This window comes from Eschrichtius robustus, chromosome 2, assembly GCF_028021215.1.
Source record: "Eschrichtius robustus isolate mEscRob2 chromosome 2, mEscRob2.pri, whole genome shotgun sequence".
Lineage (NCBI taxonomy): Eukaryota > Metazoa > Chordata > Mammalia > Artiodactyla > Eschrichtiidae > Eschrichtius > Eschrichtius robustus.
Window position 1 is genome coordinate 111,041,519 of NC_090825.1, and position 19,033 is coordinate 111,060,551.

Below are 19,033 nucleotides of genomic sequence, written 5' to 3' on the forward strand. Positions count from 1 at the left end.
GTCCTTGGGGATATAAGGGACAGTGAGGAAGACAGTTACGAGGGGAGGGCAGGTGACATTGTTGGGGCAGGGCGTGAAGACTGGGTTTGGGGACGGTCACTTTACTTCCGGAGTAGCTACTGTGTGGTCTGGGCAGGGCGGCGCAGCCAGGGATGGGTTCCACTTCTGCAGAAAGTGAGGCAGCCTCTCCCTCACCTCAAGGACACCTAGTGTGGAGGCCAGGGTAGGGCGAGAAGTGTATGGATCTGCCTCAGAGATGGGCCCCCACCCCAGCCCCGATGCCTGTCTCAGGGCACAGGCCTCGGGAGACAGGAATGATGGAGGCTCTGTGGTCCAGGTGAAAAAGCAAGGTTCCTGGCTCCTGTGCAGGGCTCTCATGCCCCACATGTCCCTGCTTCCCACACAATTTCCTTATCACACCACTGTATGGCCCCAGGGCCCAGAGAGCCCTCAGGGGGCACCTGGCTGGTCCCCTTTCCGCTTGGGTACCAGTGGTGGGAGGCATCTCCCTGCCTCCTAAGGCAGAGTCCTTCCTGAGGGTAAACTTCCCCCACGGACTCTGGTTGTGGCCCTCCAGCGTGACGGGCTGCCCTCTCCCACGTGGCACAGGGCTGTCTGAGCAGAGCAGGGCCCTAGGCTGGGCATGCTGACCACAGGCGCACAGTGCATGGCCTACGGGGTGCGGGCTCGCCCAGGCACGCCGGCATAGGTGCTCTGCTGGCCGGCAGCCTGGCCTAAGATCAGGGGGCTGCTGTGCCTGTCCCCTGCCCTCAGCTTCTAAGCTGGAGCAGTGGCCGTGGGTCCTTGAGGGCTGAGGTGGGGGCCACAGGGCCAGGTCTGAAGCCGCCAGACCCACCACTGCTTCTGTAAAGAGCCCAGCAGCTGGCCAGGAAGTAAACAAATTACAGGCCCCCCTTTGTGAGCTCTGGGGAACGTGCATGAGCAGAAACTATTGATTTCTTATCACGCAAACAGAAGGAGGTATCATAATCCAGAGACCTGCTGCCGGGAGGTGAGGCAGAATTCCCGCCCCTCCTGGGGAGCACCTGTCTCGGGGGCCTTTGCACTCCTGGTACCTAGTGCTGCCCTCTGCTTGGGGGGTTTGTTTTGCCAGGTGGGGCTGAGGCAGGGCCCCTCATGGCCTGTGCTGCAGTGAGGCCGAGCCATCCTGCAGAGGGGCGCTCAGGCATCCCGGGGGCGGGGCACAACAGGTCTGTGCTACCTTGCCCCCGCGAGGCCGGGGAGAATGTCTTTGCTCTACGCTCTGGCACAGGGCTTGCCACTCGCAGGAACTTATTAAGTGAATCCAGAGGATGGCTCCCCACGTAGGCCATCTGGACGGCCGTGTACACATTGGTGACTCCTGACTGCTCCTGACAGCGACATTGCTCACTGGGGAATCCAAGTGGCTCCTTCTTGCTTGGCTCCGGGCTAGAAGGGCACATTTACTTTCTGATCAAATATTATTCTGATGCTTGAGGCATCCTTGATGTTTGCAAGTCAGAAAAGTTTAATTACATGTGTCATTAGCATGGCATTCTGTAATAGCTCTGTGACTGAATTCATTAACAGAATTCTTAACAGATAAGACAAGACAAATTAATATTTTGTTGCCCATGAAAGCCTCTCATTAAGAGTAGTGAAAAAGTGATTAATATTTTGTTGCCAATCAAGATGTCTCATACAAATGACAAAGAAAGGAGGCCCACACCTCTCGGTGCTCTCTAATCTGCCCGCCTGGGGTTTTGTAAGCTGATCAACTTCCCCTGTTTGTGGAGCGTTTGGGAGCCAGTCACTCATTACAAGGCCCGTGATCGTGTTTCATCTCTGACTGTGGCAGGTGGGGGAGGGCGCTGAGATGCCACAGGCTGGGGGGCTCTATGAACCCCTCGATCCCCGATCTTTGCTCGACCAGGTAGCCCCCCCTGGGCTTTTCTCCCCTGACCAATCTTGCTTCAGAAATGCCCTGTGAATCCTGATGACCCAGCTCTACCCATCTCCAGCCTGATGTCCTCCTGGGGCTGCTCTCCTCACCGTCCTCGGACACGCTTAGCCTGAAAATGCCCACGCGAGGAGGAGAGCCTCATCCCCGTTTCCCCGCAGGCCCAGAGAAGGTGGCGGCCCTGGACTTGCCGGAGGTGGCTGGTCAGTGTCGCCCTCCGGATGAATCAAGGCTGACCTGAATCGAGGCGACTACAGGCAGCAGGGGCACCCCAGGGTCACACCTGCCTGACGGGGAGCCTCACCGGACTGTGCTGGCTGCTGTTCGGGGACTCGGGCTGCAAGGGGTGGAGAGTGTTGTCTGGTGGGAGCAGTAATAATAATAATAATAATAATAATTAGTAATATTATGAAAATGAGAGTGATAATAGTTAGCATGGAACATTATATGCTAAGAATTTCACGTGTCTCTTAATCCTCATTATAACCCTATGAGGCAGGATCTATTATTTATCCCTTTTCCACAGAGGAGGAAACTGAGGCCTGGAGAAGTCAAGTGCCATTTCCAAGGTCACTCAACTAGTAAGTGGCGGAGCTGAGACTTAAAGCCAGATCCTTTTGACCCCAGAGCCTGGCCCTTCATGAGTAGGCTGTGCTGCGTCCCTCCCCTCTTAAAGGCAGGTGTGTATGTGTGTGTGTGTGTGTGTGTGTGTGTGTGTGAGCGTGTTGTGTGTGTTGTGTGTGTGTGTGCTTGCATGCATCAGGCAAGGACCCCTGCGGGGCTGGCACTGCCCTGCACCCTCACGCGGGGGTTTCTGAGAAGCACAGGCCCCTGCCTGCTTGTGGGCTGCTGACTTGCCCAGAGCAGCAAGTGTTTCCTGGGAGGTAACAAGAGGCCATTAATCTCCAGTTGCACCCACAATTACCCAAATTGCTAACCTCACTGTGAAAAGTAGAAATTCAATTGAGCTGGTGCTGGAGGCGTGTTCGAGGGAGGGCAAAGACACTCAGAGTAAATTAATTAACCATTGGCAAGTGCATTAAGAGGAGTTCTGCCTCTGCCTTTATTTCTAATGTCTTTAAATAGAGCATCAAGCAATGCACATGGATGTTCAGACAGACACAGGAGGACCTGACCTAGTTCTGAATTAATCACTACTGGCCAAACATAGTTAAAAGCTGACAACCCACCTTGAGAGATATGCACACACAAATGTGCACCCCAGCACACACACGTGCATATGCACACATACACATACACCCTAGTCTTTACAAACACGCCAGTGCCTTCCCTTGCTAAGATCGCAGAGAAGCCCTGGGCACCTCAGGCTCAGAAGATGAAGAACTCTGCCCACCCAGCATCTGACCATCAAGCAGCCACCAGGCTCGTGCTGGTCCTGACATTCAGAGACGGGTGGGATATAGGCTATGCTCACTATAGTGGGGAAATTGCAAGGAAACCATCCTGCCTGGTGCGACAAAGGTGGGGGAAGGGCACTTCTCCCCAGCTCTGCCCAGGGTGGGACTCTAGAGTGACCCCCTCTTCCCATCTGCTTCCCCCATGTTCTCCAGGGCACATCCAAAGGGGCCTAGAGAGTAGCAGAGTTCCAACTTTGTGGTTCCTGCAGGATTAAACGCTGGACCTCTCTCCCCACAAAGCAGTCTCAGAGTTGGAAGGGATCTTCAAGGTCACGGGGTTTAGCTGCCCTCTTGTGGCTAGCAGCATTGTTTACCATGATCCTGCTTGAGCTTGTATGCCTCTAGGGATGGGGAGCTCACTGCCTCCTGTGATGCTCACTCCACTGCGGGGCAGGGCTGATGGCTGGAATGGTGTTGCATCTAAGCAAACCAATTGGTCTCTTTTTGGTCCCTTGCCCCTTGTGCTAGTCCAACTCATGGGTCACACGGCCCAGGCCAGCTCCCTCTGCCCCAGCACCTCCCTCACCACCTCACAGTGGCTACAGGAACTGACCACTCATCCCACAGGTCTTCCTTCTTGGGGCCAAGCAGCCCATCCTGGGTTGGCCTGTCCTGAGCCAAGGAGACCAGGGCTGCCCCTTTTCTGCCTGAAACTTGTATTCCTGTCACAGTAGCTCAAGACCTGTCAGCCATCCTGGCAGCGCCCTATGTGGGTGACATCACTCCATCTTCTCCCATGAACTCCCAGGAAGCCACCTCATCCTGTGCCAAACCAGGGCCAGTGCATATTCTTGACTCAATCCCTTTATTCCTCAAGTCCAGTAGAAGGGAGGCACCGATAATGTTGCTCTTCTAATAGATTAATTCACTGAGGATCAGTTTAAGAAATTGTCCAGTCCTAAAGGCAGAGTGGGGTGGTGCTGGGACCCCAGTGCGGGGTGCCCGGGCCCTCGGAACCCAGGAGACCCCTGTTGCTCACGTTAGACTGTGAGAGCTCTGGAGCTCTCTTCTTCTGCTCAACCCATCACATCCATACTCCCTCTCCCAGCAAACAAGGCCCCTGGGCAGGCCCCTCTGGCCTGATCTTGTTTCCTTTCACCACCCCGCTGCCCCTGCCCTCCAGCCAACCCAGCCCAGAGGCTCACCTCTGCCCTCCACAGGGAATACCCCCTCCTCGGCGTCCAGCTGTCTGTATCCTCCCCAGCTTCCGGATCCAGAGTCTCTCCTGGGGGGCACCCAGCCAGATGCTCTCCTCTGCCCAGGAACCTCCTGCCCTGCCCACCGCGCCTCCCCTGTTTGTGGTGGCCCCCAAGCTGTAAGCTTATTCAGCTTCCTGCTTTCCGGAGAACTGCTTGTCTCTTTCTTGGTGTGCACTCCTGACGCTGCGGTATCGAGCGTAAAAAAGGAAAATGGCTTGCGGCCAGTTTCGTTCCAGGTGCCTGCTCTGGATCTAAGAGCCCCTGGTTGTTCCCCAGAAGAAGGACGTGCTGCCCTGAGGGGGAAGTCTGTATCTCCAAAGAACGGCCCATAAGGCATGCTGACGCATAGATAGTGGCGCATAGATAGTGGCGCATAGATAGTGGCGACAGAATATGTGGAAATACAAGGTTTACTGATTTATTGTCTAATATTCGTTCCGTACTAAACCTATATATACATTCATGCTCTTTGAATAAACTTGCCTTGCAACCATCAGTTGTCTTGGCCCTTCTGACCCCATACTGGTGCTTTTCAGTTCCTTACCCCTCACCGCCAGGAACTTCTAGCTTTCTGCAGCCGGTCTGCGGCAAGTGGTGCCCGAACAGGGACCTGAGTGCGTGAGGCATTTCGGAAGATTTCAGGTAAGTAGAACTCTCGAGTGAGATAGTGTGGCCACAAGAAATAATTTCGTTTTTAGGACGGTAACTCGAGAAAGAGTCAGAAGTAAAATAATATGGGACAAAAGGGCTCTAAGGAGCGTGATTTATTTGCTCAGGTTTTGCTTTCAATGTTAAAAGCCCGTGGAACTAAGGTAACTTACCTCACAACTTCTGGAATTTTTGCAATTAGTATATGATGCTTGTCCTTGGTTCACTGAAGGAGGATCAGTGGACTTAGCAATTTGGACTCGTGTAGGAGATGAGTTATCTAAATATCATGAAGCTCATGGACCATCTTCTGTTTCAGTTTCCATTTTTAGCTTGTGGAATTTAATAAGAGATTGTTTTAATCCAATTTATGATTCAGTTCCAAAATTAACAGCTAAATCTGTAGAACATATTGCTGCAGTAGCTACTGCTCCTCCGTTGCCACCGAGGATAAAGAGTGTTAATTCACTTGATGATGATGACTTTTCTTTTGATTTAGCGGGTGAAGAAGCCAAATATGAGGCTGAAAAATATCCTGATGAAAATATTCTTCCGCGGTTACAGCAATTACATGTCTCTGTCCCTATCCCTCCTAAGCTTAGTCCTTTACAACAAGCAGTACGGGGAGCTCTTAATAGAGGGGAGGATCCTTTATTCTGCTGCCCGGTGGTGGAACGACCCAATCCTCAAAATCCACAACAAAATAATTGGGAATATCAGCCTCTCTCCTTTAAGGTTTTGAAAGATTTAAAAGCAGCCTGTGCACAATATGGGCCTATAGCCCCTTTCACTATTACTATGTTGGATACTATTGCAACAGAAGCATTGCCTCCAGCAGACTGGAAATCTATTGCTCGTGCTTGTCTCACTGGTGGCGACTATTTACTTTGGGAATCAGAATATTATGAAAAGGCTGCTGAACAAGCTGAAAGAAATACTGCACATGATGTGCTAGTAAATTATGAGATGTTGATTGGGGAAGGACAACATCAGTTATTACGGGATCAATTAGCTTTCCCTTTTGTGGCTTATGCTCAGATCAATCATATAGCTCTACATGCATGGAAACATTTACCTGCCTCCACTAGGACTGAAGACCTTGCTAAAATAAGGCAAGGGGCAGATGAACCTTATGCTGATTTTGTGGCTAGATTATTACAGGCTGTTAATAGAATTATTTCTGATGGTCCTTCTGGAGCAATCATCGTCAAACAATTGGCTTTCGAAAATGCTAATAATATTTGTCAAGCAGCTATACGTCCATGGAAAAGGAAAGGAAATTTAGAGGATTATATTCGAGTTTGTTCTGATATTGGATCATCTTACTTACAGGGAGCAGCTATAGCTGCAGCCCTGACTAAGGCAGGATTTGGGCCAAATGCTAAAAGTAAAAACTGTTTTAAATGTGGGAAGCCAGGTCATTTTGCAAAAAATTGTACTGTTGATACTCCTAATATGCCTGTCGTAAATTCTGTGCCTCAAGGTAAATCTCCTCCTCCCACAATTTGTCCCCGATGCCAAAGAGGACGGCATTGGGCTAAAGAATGTCGATCAGTGACTCATAAAGATGGAACTCCCTTGTCGGGAAACTTCCGGAGGGGCCTGCTCCGGCCCCATCAAACAATTGGAGCAATGTCAATAATCCCCCCACAACCTGCTCCACCGCCTCCAGCTCAGACCTTTGTTCCTCAGGGAATGGAATCTCCTCCCTTCAAAGGGCCACGCCAAATAGTGCAGGACTGGACCTCTGTGCCTCCACCCAATTCTTATTAACCTCGGATATGGGACCCCAAGCCCTTCCTACGGGAACTTTTGGGCCTTTACCCCAGGGAACGGTTGGTGTAATCCTTGGAAGAAGTAGTATGTCTATGAAAGGCTTAACTATTATTCCTGGGGTGATTGATGCTGATTATGAAGGGGAATTAAAGGTTATGGTTCAAACATCAAAAGGATCTTTTCTTATCACGCCCGGTATGCGAATAGCTCAGCTTCTATTAATTCCATATATACCAGAAGGAAAAATTTTACGACATAACAAAAGAGGAACTGGTGCTTTCGGTTCCTCTGATGCAGTTTACTGGATTCAACAAATTGGTAGGGAAAGACCACAATTGGTATTAAAAATAAATGGAAGGCCTTTTTCTGGGTTATTAGATACTGGTGCTGATGTTTCTGTTATTTCGTTTATACATTGGCCAAAAAATTGGCCCGTGCACCAAACCATTACACAGTTGCAAGGTATTGGCCAATCTAATTCTCCACAACAAAAGTTCGCAATACCTACATTGGCAGGATGCTGAAGGTAATCAAGGAATATTCAAACCCTACGTATTGCCCGGATTGCCAGTTAACCTTTGGGGAAGAGATATATTACAACAAATGGGAATCCTATTGCTTAGTCCCAACCCTACTGTAACTAATATATTGTTAAATCAAGGGTATGATCCTAGGAATGGTTTGGGAAAAAATCAACAGGGAAATAAATTACCCTTACAGACTGATAATAAACGGGATAAAACAGGCTTGGGTTTTTTCTAGGGGCCTTGGATTCTCCTCCACCACATGCTGACCCTATAACTTGGATCTCTGATAATCCTGTCTGGGTGGACCAATGGCCCCTTTCTAAGGAGAAATTAATGGCGGCCCATAATATAATTAATGAACAGCTTGCTTTGGGCAGACTAGAAAAGTCTAATAGCCCTTGGAATACTCCTATATTTGTTATAAAGAAAAAATCGGGAAAATATCGTTTATTGCAAGATTTACGTGCTGTTAATCAAACTATGGTAATTATGGGAGCTCTGCAACCAGGTTTGCCTTCTCCTGCAGCCATACCTAAAAATTATATGATTATTATTATTGATCTTAAGGATTGCTTTTTTACTATTCCTCTATTTCCGGCTGATAAGTTGCGATTTGCTTTTAGCTTACCCTCTTTAAATTTTATAGAACCTATGCAACGTTATCAATGGAAAATGCTGCCTCAGGGTATGGCTAATAGTCCTACTTTATGTCAACAGTTTGTAGCTCAAGTTATTGCCCCTGTTCGTAAACAGTTCCCTCAGATATATTTTATTCATTATATGGATAACTTATTACTTGCTTATTCTGATAAACATATTTTACTTAAGGCTTATAATTCCCTTCAAAGTCATTTGTCACGATCAGGACTAGTCATTGCTGCTGACAAAGTACAGATGAACCCACCTTTCTCATATCTTGGTAAGTATATCACAAATTATAATATTACACCTCAGAAGATAGAGATATGGACTGACGTTCTTAAAACTTTAAATGATTTTCAAAAGTTATTAGGAGATACTAATTGGCTGCGACCTTCTTTAAAATTAACTACGGGTCAGTTACAGCCTCTTTTTAATATCCTAAAGGGAAGTCCTGATCCTTCTTCCCCTCGTATTTTAACTTCTGAAGCTCAACAAGCACTCAAGCTTGTAAACAAAGCAATACAATCTGCTCAGCTAACTAGAATTGAGCCTTCTTTACCTATACTATTAATAATCTGTGCTACGTCACATACCCCTACCGCCTTATTATGGCAAGAAACAGGAATTCTTGAATGGACTCATATGAAAAATACGCCTAATACAGTCATTACACCTTATTATGAGTTAATAGCAACCCTTGTTCAATTGGGTCGTAGAAGAAATATTCAGTTGGTAGGATATGAACCAAATTCTATTATTATACCTTATACTACTTATCAATATTCTTGGCTATTATTTGTCTCTGATTTTTGGGCTCTTGCTTTTGCTGGATATTCAGGAATTATTGATAATCATTATCCTTCTAATAAGCGCCTTCATTTTGCTACTCAACATCTATTTATTTTTCCTAAAACTATCTGTTCAACTCCTATTCTCAATGCCCCAAATGTTTTTACTGATGGTTCTGCCAATGGCATCGCTGTGGTTATTTCTGATGACTTACTTCATAAAGAACAAACAGATCATACCTCTGCCCAACGAGTTGAATTACATGCGATTTCCTTGGCTTTTCAAATCTTTTCACATTGTTCTTTTAATCTCTATACGGATAGCCATTATTTGGTTACTATTTTGCGTAACATAGAAACTGCTATAATTGGCAATACTGTTGATTCTCAATTGTTTCAGACTTTCTTTCAACTACAAAAGATTATTCGTCAGCATGACTTTCCTGTAGCCATATTACATATTCGAGCCCATTCAGGTCTCCCTGGCCCATTGTCTTTGGGAAATCAATTGGCTGACGAAAATACAAAGAGTATAGCCTTAAGTTTATCTCAACCTCAGGATCTTGCTACTCAATCACATAATTTACATCATCAATCTGCTGCTATGCTTCAAAAACAATTCTCTATTTCTAGAGAAACAGCCCGATACATTGTTAAGTCCTGCTCTAAATGTTTACCCCACCTTCCTGTTCCACAATTTGGAGTCAATCCTCGGGGTTTACTCCCTCATCATCTTTGGCAAATGGATGTTACTCATATTCCCTTTTTTGGTAAATTACAATTTGTTCACGTAACTGTTGATACTTACTCTAATTTTATATGTGCTACGCCTTTGGCTGGGGAATCTACTAAATACGTAATTACTCATTTATTTCATTGTTTTGCATCTACGGGAATTCCTAAAGCTTTAAAAACAGACAATGCTCCAGGATATACGAGTAAAGCTTTTGCCAATTTTTGGGCAACTTTCCATATTTCACATAAAACAGGCACTCCCTACAATCCTCAGGGTCAAGGTATTGTAGAACGTGCCAACCAACAATTAAAAATTACGTTACAAAAAATAAAAAAGGGGGAATATGATAGATCTCCTCAGATTATGCTTAATCATGCTTTATTTATTTTAAATTTTTTAACTTTAGATGCATTTAGTCACACGCCTTATGAACGATTGTTTACAGGTCTTTCTGGAACCCCTCCTGAAAAAGCGCTTGTTAAATGGAAAGATCCCATGACTAACCTTTGGCATGGACCAGACCCTGTTTTAGTATGGGGCCGAGGCCATGCTTGTGTTTTCCCTAGGGAGGCAGACTCTCCTCGGTGGCTCCCCGAGCGCTTGGTTCGACATTATCATGCCATCACCAATAAACACCCTGACTCGAAGAATGCGTCGCCTGAGGCTCTCGCAATCGACCACAGCACACCCCAACCGGTTCCCCCGGCGGACGAGAAGAATGCGGCGACGGAGTAGGAGACAACTTGTCAGGGAGGCGAGGGGAGATCGAAATCAAATTACTTGGTATCAATTGCAATGTTTAGTATTTCAAGCACGTAGGATTATGGAGGAGAGTGCTCATCCTCGCTCTCCTCTTACCTTTTTTTTAGCCATGATAGCTGTATTGGCAGCCCCACCTATAGAGGCTAAATCTTATTGGGCTTATGTACCCGATCCTCCTTTATTACAACCTGTTACATGGTCTGAAGCTGACCTTCCAATTTTCTATAATGATTTTACTTTTGGAAGAGTGCTAGGAAATTTGCCTATTACTAATACTTCTGTTAATTACTCTAATTGGTTTAATACTCCCCCTGTTTGTTTAAGTCCTATGAGTACCAATTTGGCTTGTGTTAAGGCTGTTGCTTTAGAACATGCTATTTCTTACCAAACCACTGTAAATTCTCAATTTTTTACTCATTTACGTAAAAATTATAAAGCTGTGGGATCTAATATATTTGTCTTCCTTGCAAACAGACTGTTTCTAGACGAGAAGATTTATCCACCTTTGTATTTTGGTATAAGGATAACGTTCCCATTCACATGAATGCTAGAGTAACTAAGCTTGCTTCTATTACTTCGTTGGATCATTCTCTATGCATATATTGCTTGAGGATTGAAGATACTGGACATTATTTGTGTACTGAAACTACCATAGGTAATCAAGGGACGTTATTAGCTGGACATCAAATTACGGTCGTAAAGACTGTCACAGGACTACAATTTCCTGCTTTTATGGCTTCTGAATTCCCGCAGTTTGATTTTCCTGTTTGTAATGATACATGGACTAAAGCCTCTGTCTGGTGTACTTTAGATTATGATAATGGCACCATACTAGTTTCTTCTGTCCCCGTTAATAATAACAGCCTTGTTTTTTACAAGCAATGGGAATTCTGGAAACTTGCCGTATCCTTTTCTTATAGACCGGTGATTACTTGCGTCGCTCCTCCTTATGCTTTATTGATTGGAGATTTAATTGTAGAAAACACTATGAATCCTATAGGTTATAATATTACTTGTGTTAATTGTATCTTTAGTAGTTGTGTTTTGCCCGTTAAAGGATCTACATCTGTTATGATTATGAAGCAACCTTCTTATATAATGTTACCTGTTAATTTGTCTGAACCATGGTATCATAACACTGGCATGCAAGCCTGGCTGGAATTGACTGAAGCATTAAAACGACCAAAGAGATTTATAGGTGTTCTAATATGTGCAATCCTAGCCTTAGCAGCTTTAACTGCTACTGCGGCCACTGCTGGGATTGCTCTTTCACAAACTATTCACCAGGCTCATTATGTTAATCAGTTATCTAAAAATACTAGTGTAGCATTAGCCCTACAAAGTCATATTGATACCCAACTAAAAACGGAAGCAGATGAATTAAAAAATGTTCTAATAGGAATAGGGGATCAAGTTATGGCTTTAAAATTAAAAATGCATTTGATTTGTCATGCCAAATATACCTGGATTTGTGTAACTCAACATTTATATAATGATTCACAATGGGATTGGGAAAAAGTAAAAATGCATATATTAAGTATATGGACTGATGGACACATTAGCCTTGATATTCAAAAGTTAAATGCCGAAATACAAGCTATTCAAGAGGCCCACCTGGACGAAGATGGACCCCAGAATTTGATTCAAGGATTATTAGATCAACTACAAGGGCTAAATCCGATACAATGGATTCATGGAGGGCTCTCAGGCCTGATATCAATTGGTGTACTACTTTTATTAGTGATCGGTTTATTACCTTGTGTTGTTAGATTTGTAATGGGGCGCTTCGCTGTCTTGCGTCAGGATGTTCATGGCTTAAAACTACCTTATCAAGCTTTAAAAAATAATAAAAAAGGGGGAAATGTGGTGGCCCCCAAGCTGTAAGCTTATTCAGCTTCCTGCTTTCCGGAGAACTGCTTGTCTCTTTCTTGGTATGCACTCCTGACGCTGCGGTATTGAGCGTAAAAAAGGAAAATGGCTTGCGGCCAGTTTCGTTCCAGGTGCCTGCTCTGGATCTAAGAGCCCCTGGTTGTTCCCCAGAAGAAGGACGAGCTGCCCTGAGGGGGAAGTCTGTATCTCCAAAGAACGGCCCATAAGGCATGCTGACGCATAGATAGTGGCGCATAGATAGTGGCGCATAGATAGTGGCGACAGAATATGTGGAAATACAAGGTTTACTGATTTATTGTCTAATATTCGTTCCGTACTAAACCTATATATACATTCATGCTCTTTGAATAAACTTGCCTTGCAACCATCAGTTGTCTTGGCCCTTCTGACCCCATACTGGTGCTTTTCAGTTCCTTACCCCTCACCGCCAGGAACTTCTAGCTTTCTGCAGCCGGTCTGCGGCACCTGTTCACCTTATTCTGGGGCTGGCTAGCAGCTTGCAGCCACCATCCATCCTATTCTCTGCACGAGGTGGGACTGATACCTCCAGACACCAGACAACAGGCTGAATGGCACCAACGTGGGATGTGAAAAGAAAGCCCTCTGGCCCTGCAGCTACCACATGGCATCTCGGCATCTTGCACAGTTGGCTTCCCCGGGAGGTGCGTCTGAGCTCAGAGTCAGAGCCAGGTGACTTACATTGATGTCTTCCAAATCCAAGAAGTTCAGGGCCAGCCCGTTGCGCTTCCAGACGATGGGTGGCCGCAGGTCTCCGTGGACAGCGCAGGTCAGCACTGTGCTCAGGCCCACGGTCACTGTGGCCACACTGACCCTCTCCTCAGGGGCGAGGCTGAGCTGTACCACCTCTGCAGGGAAAGGAGAAGCCGTCAGCTGGAGGCCCAGGGGATGGAGTCTATACCTGAAGGGATACAGCCACAGGGATCTACTGCAGGTCAGGGGCCTCGGGCAAATTCCGGGGGCAGGAACACTGTCCACAATGTGCTGACTAAATGTACAGATGGACACACCTCCTGGGAGAGGGGCCACAACTTATGTTAAATGCTCAAAGGGCTGTTTGAGGCAAATCAGGTCAGGAACCACAGCTAGCGTAGGGGAAGCATCTGGGCTGTGGATCTGTGAGTCAAGCTAAGAGTGTGGGCTGCCCCTCCGAAACCAGGGAGCCAGGTGTGCTGGCCCTGCCCTGTGCCCTCCAGGCCCCCTGGAGTCGGGGCCTTGCCAAGTGCTGTCAAGGTCTGCTGGCTGGGCCGACAGTTTTCTCATCCACCTGGGGGCAAATTAAAGGTTGCACTGTCTGAAGTCTGGGGAATGAACTGGCTGACCTTTGAAGGTTTGTTTCTGTCTAAGGATTCTCTGAACTTGGATTTGGATTTCTGCTCAGCCACCGTGCACTGTAGCCTTTAATTTTTTGAAGTGTACTTTGGGCTGTACAAATGATTAATCCTTGCCATTTTATACTTGATAACTGGCATTAAGACTGATCATCCGTCAGGCAAAGAGGAAGGGTCTAAAATATCTCCCTGCAATCACAGGCCTTTTGAAATTCTCAGGATTAAAGAAAAGAATCAAACTCAGGGTATACAAATGCCAAAATGGGATGAGGCTTGGAGGGGGCGTCACTAGCTCACTGACTGGACTGCCCCTCCACTGTTCTGCCCCCAAATCTACTTGGGGAGCTTGGGGAGGCAGCCAGGGGCAGCATGAGTGGAGGGGGGGCGCTGGCTCTGGGGGCCTGTGTTATTCTGGGATGCCAGCAAAGACGCTGGGACCTGGGGGCCTGACAGGTGGAGCAAGGCACCGAGTTGGGACCTGAGCTCTGTGACTCAGCGGGACACTTTTGAGCTGTGACCAGGCAGCACACCTGTGCTCACACCCTCTTGCCAGTGTGTGTGGGAAAGGCGGAGGGGAAGAGGAGCAAAAACAGCTGCAGGTGCCACACACCGCAAAGCAGGTACGGTGAAAGCAGGTGCACTAAGGTCTGATCCTAAGCCCCAAAGCCCTTTCCCCTCTGCAAACATTCAGTGGCCTGGCCCTGGGCCCACAAAGAGGAACAAGATATACACTAGGTGCTTAATCAGTGCTTGTTGGATGGATGGGTGAAAAATGGAGAAAATGGAAATAAAGAAGGAAAAAAAAGCCAACAGGCCAGTGGAGAGGGGACAATCGCACACAGGAAAAATGTGACTCCCGCTGAAGGAGCCACACGAGGAAAGATGAGCACTGAGTGACTGATGCAGACGCAACTGGCGTAATATTTTACAAACATTAAAGTGATGCATTTCAAGTTCCCTCTTAAATCATGTTCTGCTTGCTGCCCTCCCACCTCTGAGTCATGAGGCTTATTGCTCAGGGCAGAGAAGCCACTAAACCTCTGTAGCAAGACCCAGGCTCTGGAGATTCAGAGGGGTAGAGAGAAGGAGAGAAGAATTTGCTAAAATAGTTTAGCTCCCACTGTGCCCAAGTGCAGAGGAGACAACTCTTCCTCCTCAGAAGAGCCACAAGGCTCCGTGCTCTGTGGAAGTGGGAGGGGGTGTGGAAGGCCCCCCTCGTCCCGGGCGTGTGGGAATAAGGAGGGAGACAGTGGGAAGGGCAGAGAGCATGCCCGTTGGTGTGCGGGTGAGGGGAACCACGGGGGGCTCCAGGAGGAGGCTGAACCCTCCCTCAAGCGGCCTGCACCCCACCACCTCGGGCGACCACAAAGATGAGGCAGAGAGCCAGGGCCTGCGCTCGCCTGCCGGAGCCCCCTCGATCCCTCGCGGCATGGAGGGGCCCAGAGGTTCCTGGCCGGGTCAGGGTGTGCTCTGGGCCTCTGTACCTGAGGACTGCATCGGACTCTCAGACCTGGGCCTGACGGAACGGCCTCCAGACCTCGAGGGCGCATCATGCCAGTGGGGACTCTGGACTCCACTAGGCTGAGAGTGTCCAGACCAAGAGCACAGCAGGGCTGACCTCTGCCGCGGGTGCCCGTGGACAGCGCAACCAGGGGTCCTCGCGGTGGGGACCAGAGGTGGCGGTGGACAGCCACACGCTTCCCTCTACACTCAGAAACCAGCTTGGGGAGCTGGGAATTGGAGACACAAAGCATTTTTATTAGCTAGGGCATTACTTCCGTGGACTGTTAAAATGATCAGCTAGGACTAAGCTTTACAATGGACTGAACATTTAGGGACATTTTTCTCCCAGTGGCTGGTGGGTGGGGTGTGTGAAGAGGTCAGTTATGTTACAAAAGGAACCTATGTTTTCTTTGCATGTATGAGCACCAGTGAGAGTAAAAGTAAAAGGCCAAATGGGAAGTCAGGGAGGGGCCCTCAGAGGAAGCAGGACCTCCCCGGGGCTCCAGAGCTCTGCTTCTCCAGGTACGGTCCCTCCTGCCACCTGCATCTCATCTCTGGGGCAACTGATCAAAACGCAGACTCCTGCCCCTCAAGCCCAGGCTGGTACAGACTGTCTGGTGGCAGGATGGGCATCAGGTTTTAACAAGCATCCAGGGGCTTCTGTGGTACCTGAGGCCTGAGAGCCACTGCCTTAAAAGATTGGGGTGTGGCGGGAATGGGGAGATGGAAAGGGAGAATGTGGGTGCGGGTGGGGAGGGGAGGCAGTGTGGTTGGTGGGGTCCCGGGGGCCTTAATTACCAGTCTAGGAGCATGGGAATGTAAGATTACGTGCAATGTAGGAGCCCCTTCCTCCATGTGGCCCCAAAGTCTTGCATTTTAAACAGTTGTAGAAAAATGGCTGGAGGAGCCTATAGCACAGGGCTAAAAACAAACAAACAAACAAACAAACAAACCCGAGTGGTAAGCCTGTGTGGCTCGCCATCCGCCGCTGGGATAGCTGGTTCCCGCATCTTTCCTGAGCGCACCCTCGAGCATTTGTATGTCTGAAGATGTGTGATTTTCATGGGAAAGACGCATGCAAAATTAGAATGCACGAATACTGACAAAACCATCATAATTCTGCTCCTGTCAGCTACACAAATATTAACCAAACAGCAAATATTTGGGTCATTTAAATTTTAATTAAATGAATGTTTTATTAGATTTAGTCCATGTCAATATTCCCCAGATCCTTTTAAAATTCTGGAGATATTTATGGCAAATGAACTGCTCCTCACTCGCGGTTATTTACTGTTCAACACGTCTTCCCCGGCAGGCCCCGTCTCCCAGGGTGATTTCCCAGTGAGGGAAAAACGAGGCAGCATCATGGCCTGGGGCTCGAGTGAACTGGGCAGATGCCTGGCTATGGCTCTGGACACCTGGCCTCCAGGCCTGGCTCTGCTGGTGGCACCCGAGTGGCCTCGGGCAGGTCCCTTCCCGTCCCTGGGCCTCAGTTTAGACATCCATATAATGAGGGATTGGGCTAGGAGGGCTCTGGGGGCCCGGCTGGCTTTCAGGCTCTAGGACTCGGAGCGCACGGTTCTGAGCAGACGTCCCTGCTCACTCTCCCTGGTCCTGCCGGGAGCTGCCCAGCTGCTGGTCCCGCAAAGCCACCTGCCTCTGTTCCGTGCCCACTTGCCGTGATGGCACAAGTGATGCCTCAAGTGGCAGCATGAACAGTTGCCAAGCCCACAGGGGCTTCCCTCCTGATATCCCCTGAACCCTCCCCTCCCCTCCCTCTCCAGCCAGGTCCTCAACAGCCTCCTGTGTGGTCACCCCTCCAGTTTGCCCCTTCTGTCCGTGAGTGTCCTGGTCACCACTTGGAGTACAAGATGTATCACAGCCCTGCTCAACAGCTACTAGTGGCTCCCCATCACCCACAGGTTCACCATGAATTGAGAACAGTCCCTGACCTTGCCCCACATTCTCCTCCCAGGTGACTCAACATGGTACCCACTGGTCCCCATCCCATTGTGGTTTGGGGCCTAAGCTTGTGCCTACTTGGTACCTTCTACTTGTCTATTCTGAGACTCTCACACTCTTGGTCCCCATCTCCACAATGACCTCATGGGATGTTTCTGGGACTCTGAAATCTTCACATAAGGAGACACTTGGACAGACATTGGGTGAAGATTGAAAGAAATCATCCTGGTGAACTTATCATGATCTTTTCAGGCTTAAGTAACAGAAACTCTCAGAAATGTTCAACTAGCCTAGGAAAAAAAAAAAGAAAAAACAAGAACGGGGATGATCTTAATGCCTGTAATTGGGAAATCTAAGGGGGTGGAGGAGGCTGCAAGCATCCAGGGCCCTCAACAATGGCACTCTCTGCGTGGCTGCAAGATGTCCAGGGGTGGCCCCACCCTCACATTGTTCCTGTACATGGGATCCCGGAGAAAGGGCCCAAATCCTTCCTGAGAGCCCTGCAAAAAAGCACGGGGGGGAATCTAATTGCCCAGACTCATCTCCTGCATTCTTCCCTGAAGCAATCAACCAGGCCAGGTGGATGGAGTACTCTGCAGTCGCAGTACTGACTGACCCACAGGCCTGGGCCATGTGGTCACCTCTGGGCCGGGTGCTGGGTGGTTGGGGGTGGGGTCAGATGTCATGACAGAAAGGGTGTGCTGGGCAGATCAACACCCTATGACCCCCACAGAGACACAGAGAGGGCCCCTTCGGTCCCCTCCATTCCTTCACAGCCCCGTCTGGAAGCCTCTACATGGTGCAAGATGATGATGGGAAGGTGGCTGGAGCCATGTTGTGAAGACAACGAGAGTCATCAGAAGGAAACCTGATTTCAGTTACCACCGTCTGCCCCCCACCTGCCCCCTTTGGAGAGTGATCTGGAAGGGCTTTGTGGTGGTGGTGCGGCAGAGCTGAGGGGACCCCACAGTCCTCTCGAGCCTCCCATGGTGACGGGGCAGGAGGAGGGCCAGGCAGCCTGCGATTTGCGTAGATGGCCCTCTTATGTGTTCAGTGAACACACTGACTGAACTTCTACTGTGGGCTGAACCCCACCCCTGCCCAGGCACGTCTGTAGAGCAGGGGACTCAGATATGTCTGCGCCTGGACTCTGCTCTGGTGGGGCCCAGTGTCATGGGAGAGGGAGGTGGAGAAGCCACACTGCAGCCCTCCAGGGAGCAGCCTGCGGAAGGGCCGACAAGGGATCCTTTCAGCTCTCGGCTGTGGCTCTGCTGCTCCCATGGTGCTGACTATCTGTGGTCCCATACGCCACTCTGTGGGAAGCGTCCCTAGGTTTCTGGGGGACCAAGCAACAAGATATGCCTTGTGCCCAGAGGATGGTGGGGGCAGTGACAGAGGGCTGGGCTGGGGGCTCTTGTCAGGTCTGGGGTGACAATGCATCTGTAGGAAGAGGCTGGTGTCCCTGGAAAGGGAGGGCCAGGACGGGGAGCTTGTCTGGCACTGCTAGGCAGAGGTGGACACAAAGAGACGATGTCCTCACTATAAGAACCAGTACTGGAAGGCTGCCTGGTGTGTAGGCAATTCAAGGAGGGCAAGGGAGACGGGGGTTCCTCACAGCTGGGGACATCTGTCTCCCTATGGGCCAGGCCTTCAGACATCAGTCAGCTTTTCTTTATTCCTCCTGGGATGAAGAGGCTCAGGTAGCATTGCCATGATTGTCAAAGTCAGCGTGGGTTGCTCAGCACAAGAGAGACCTTCCTGCTTCACTTGAGGCAGGAGATAGATGGGCCCCAGGCTGAGCAGCTGGAATCTATCCCCTGTGGACAGATATTCCAAGATAAAGATAATGGCAGGAGCAAGGAGGAGCTGAGTCCTGCTTGGATGAAAAATA

General features: G+C 48.7%; 1 protein-coding gene across 4 annotated transcripts in view; it reads right to left on the reverse strand.

Annotated features, from left to right (window-relative positions):
* Nucleotides 1-19,033, reverse strand: part of FSTL4 (follistatin like 4) — a 734,451-nt gene that overhangs the window by 68,471 nt on the left and 646,947 nt on the right. For all 4 annotated transcript variants that reach the window (XM_068535874.1, XM_068535876.1, XM_068535873.1 and 1 more), the window contains one exon: nt 13,028-13,194. In XM_068535874.1, the coding sequence (XP_068391975.1) occupies nt 13,028-13,194 (167 nt within the window). The remainder of the gene's footprint in view (nt 1-13,027; nt 13,195-19,033) is intronic.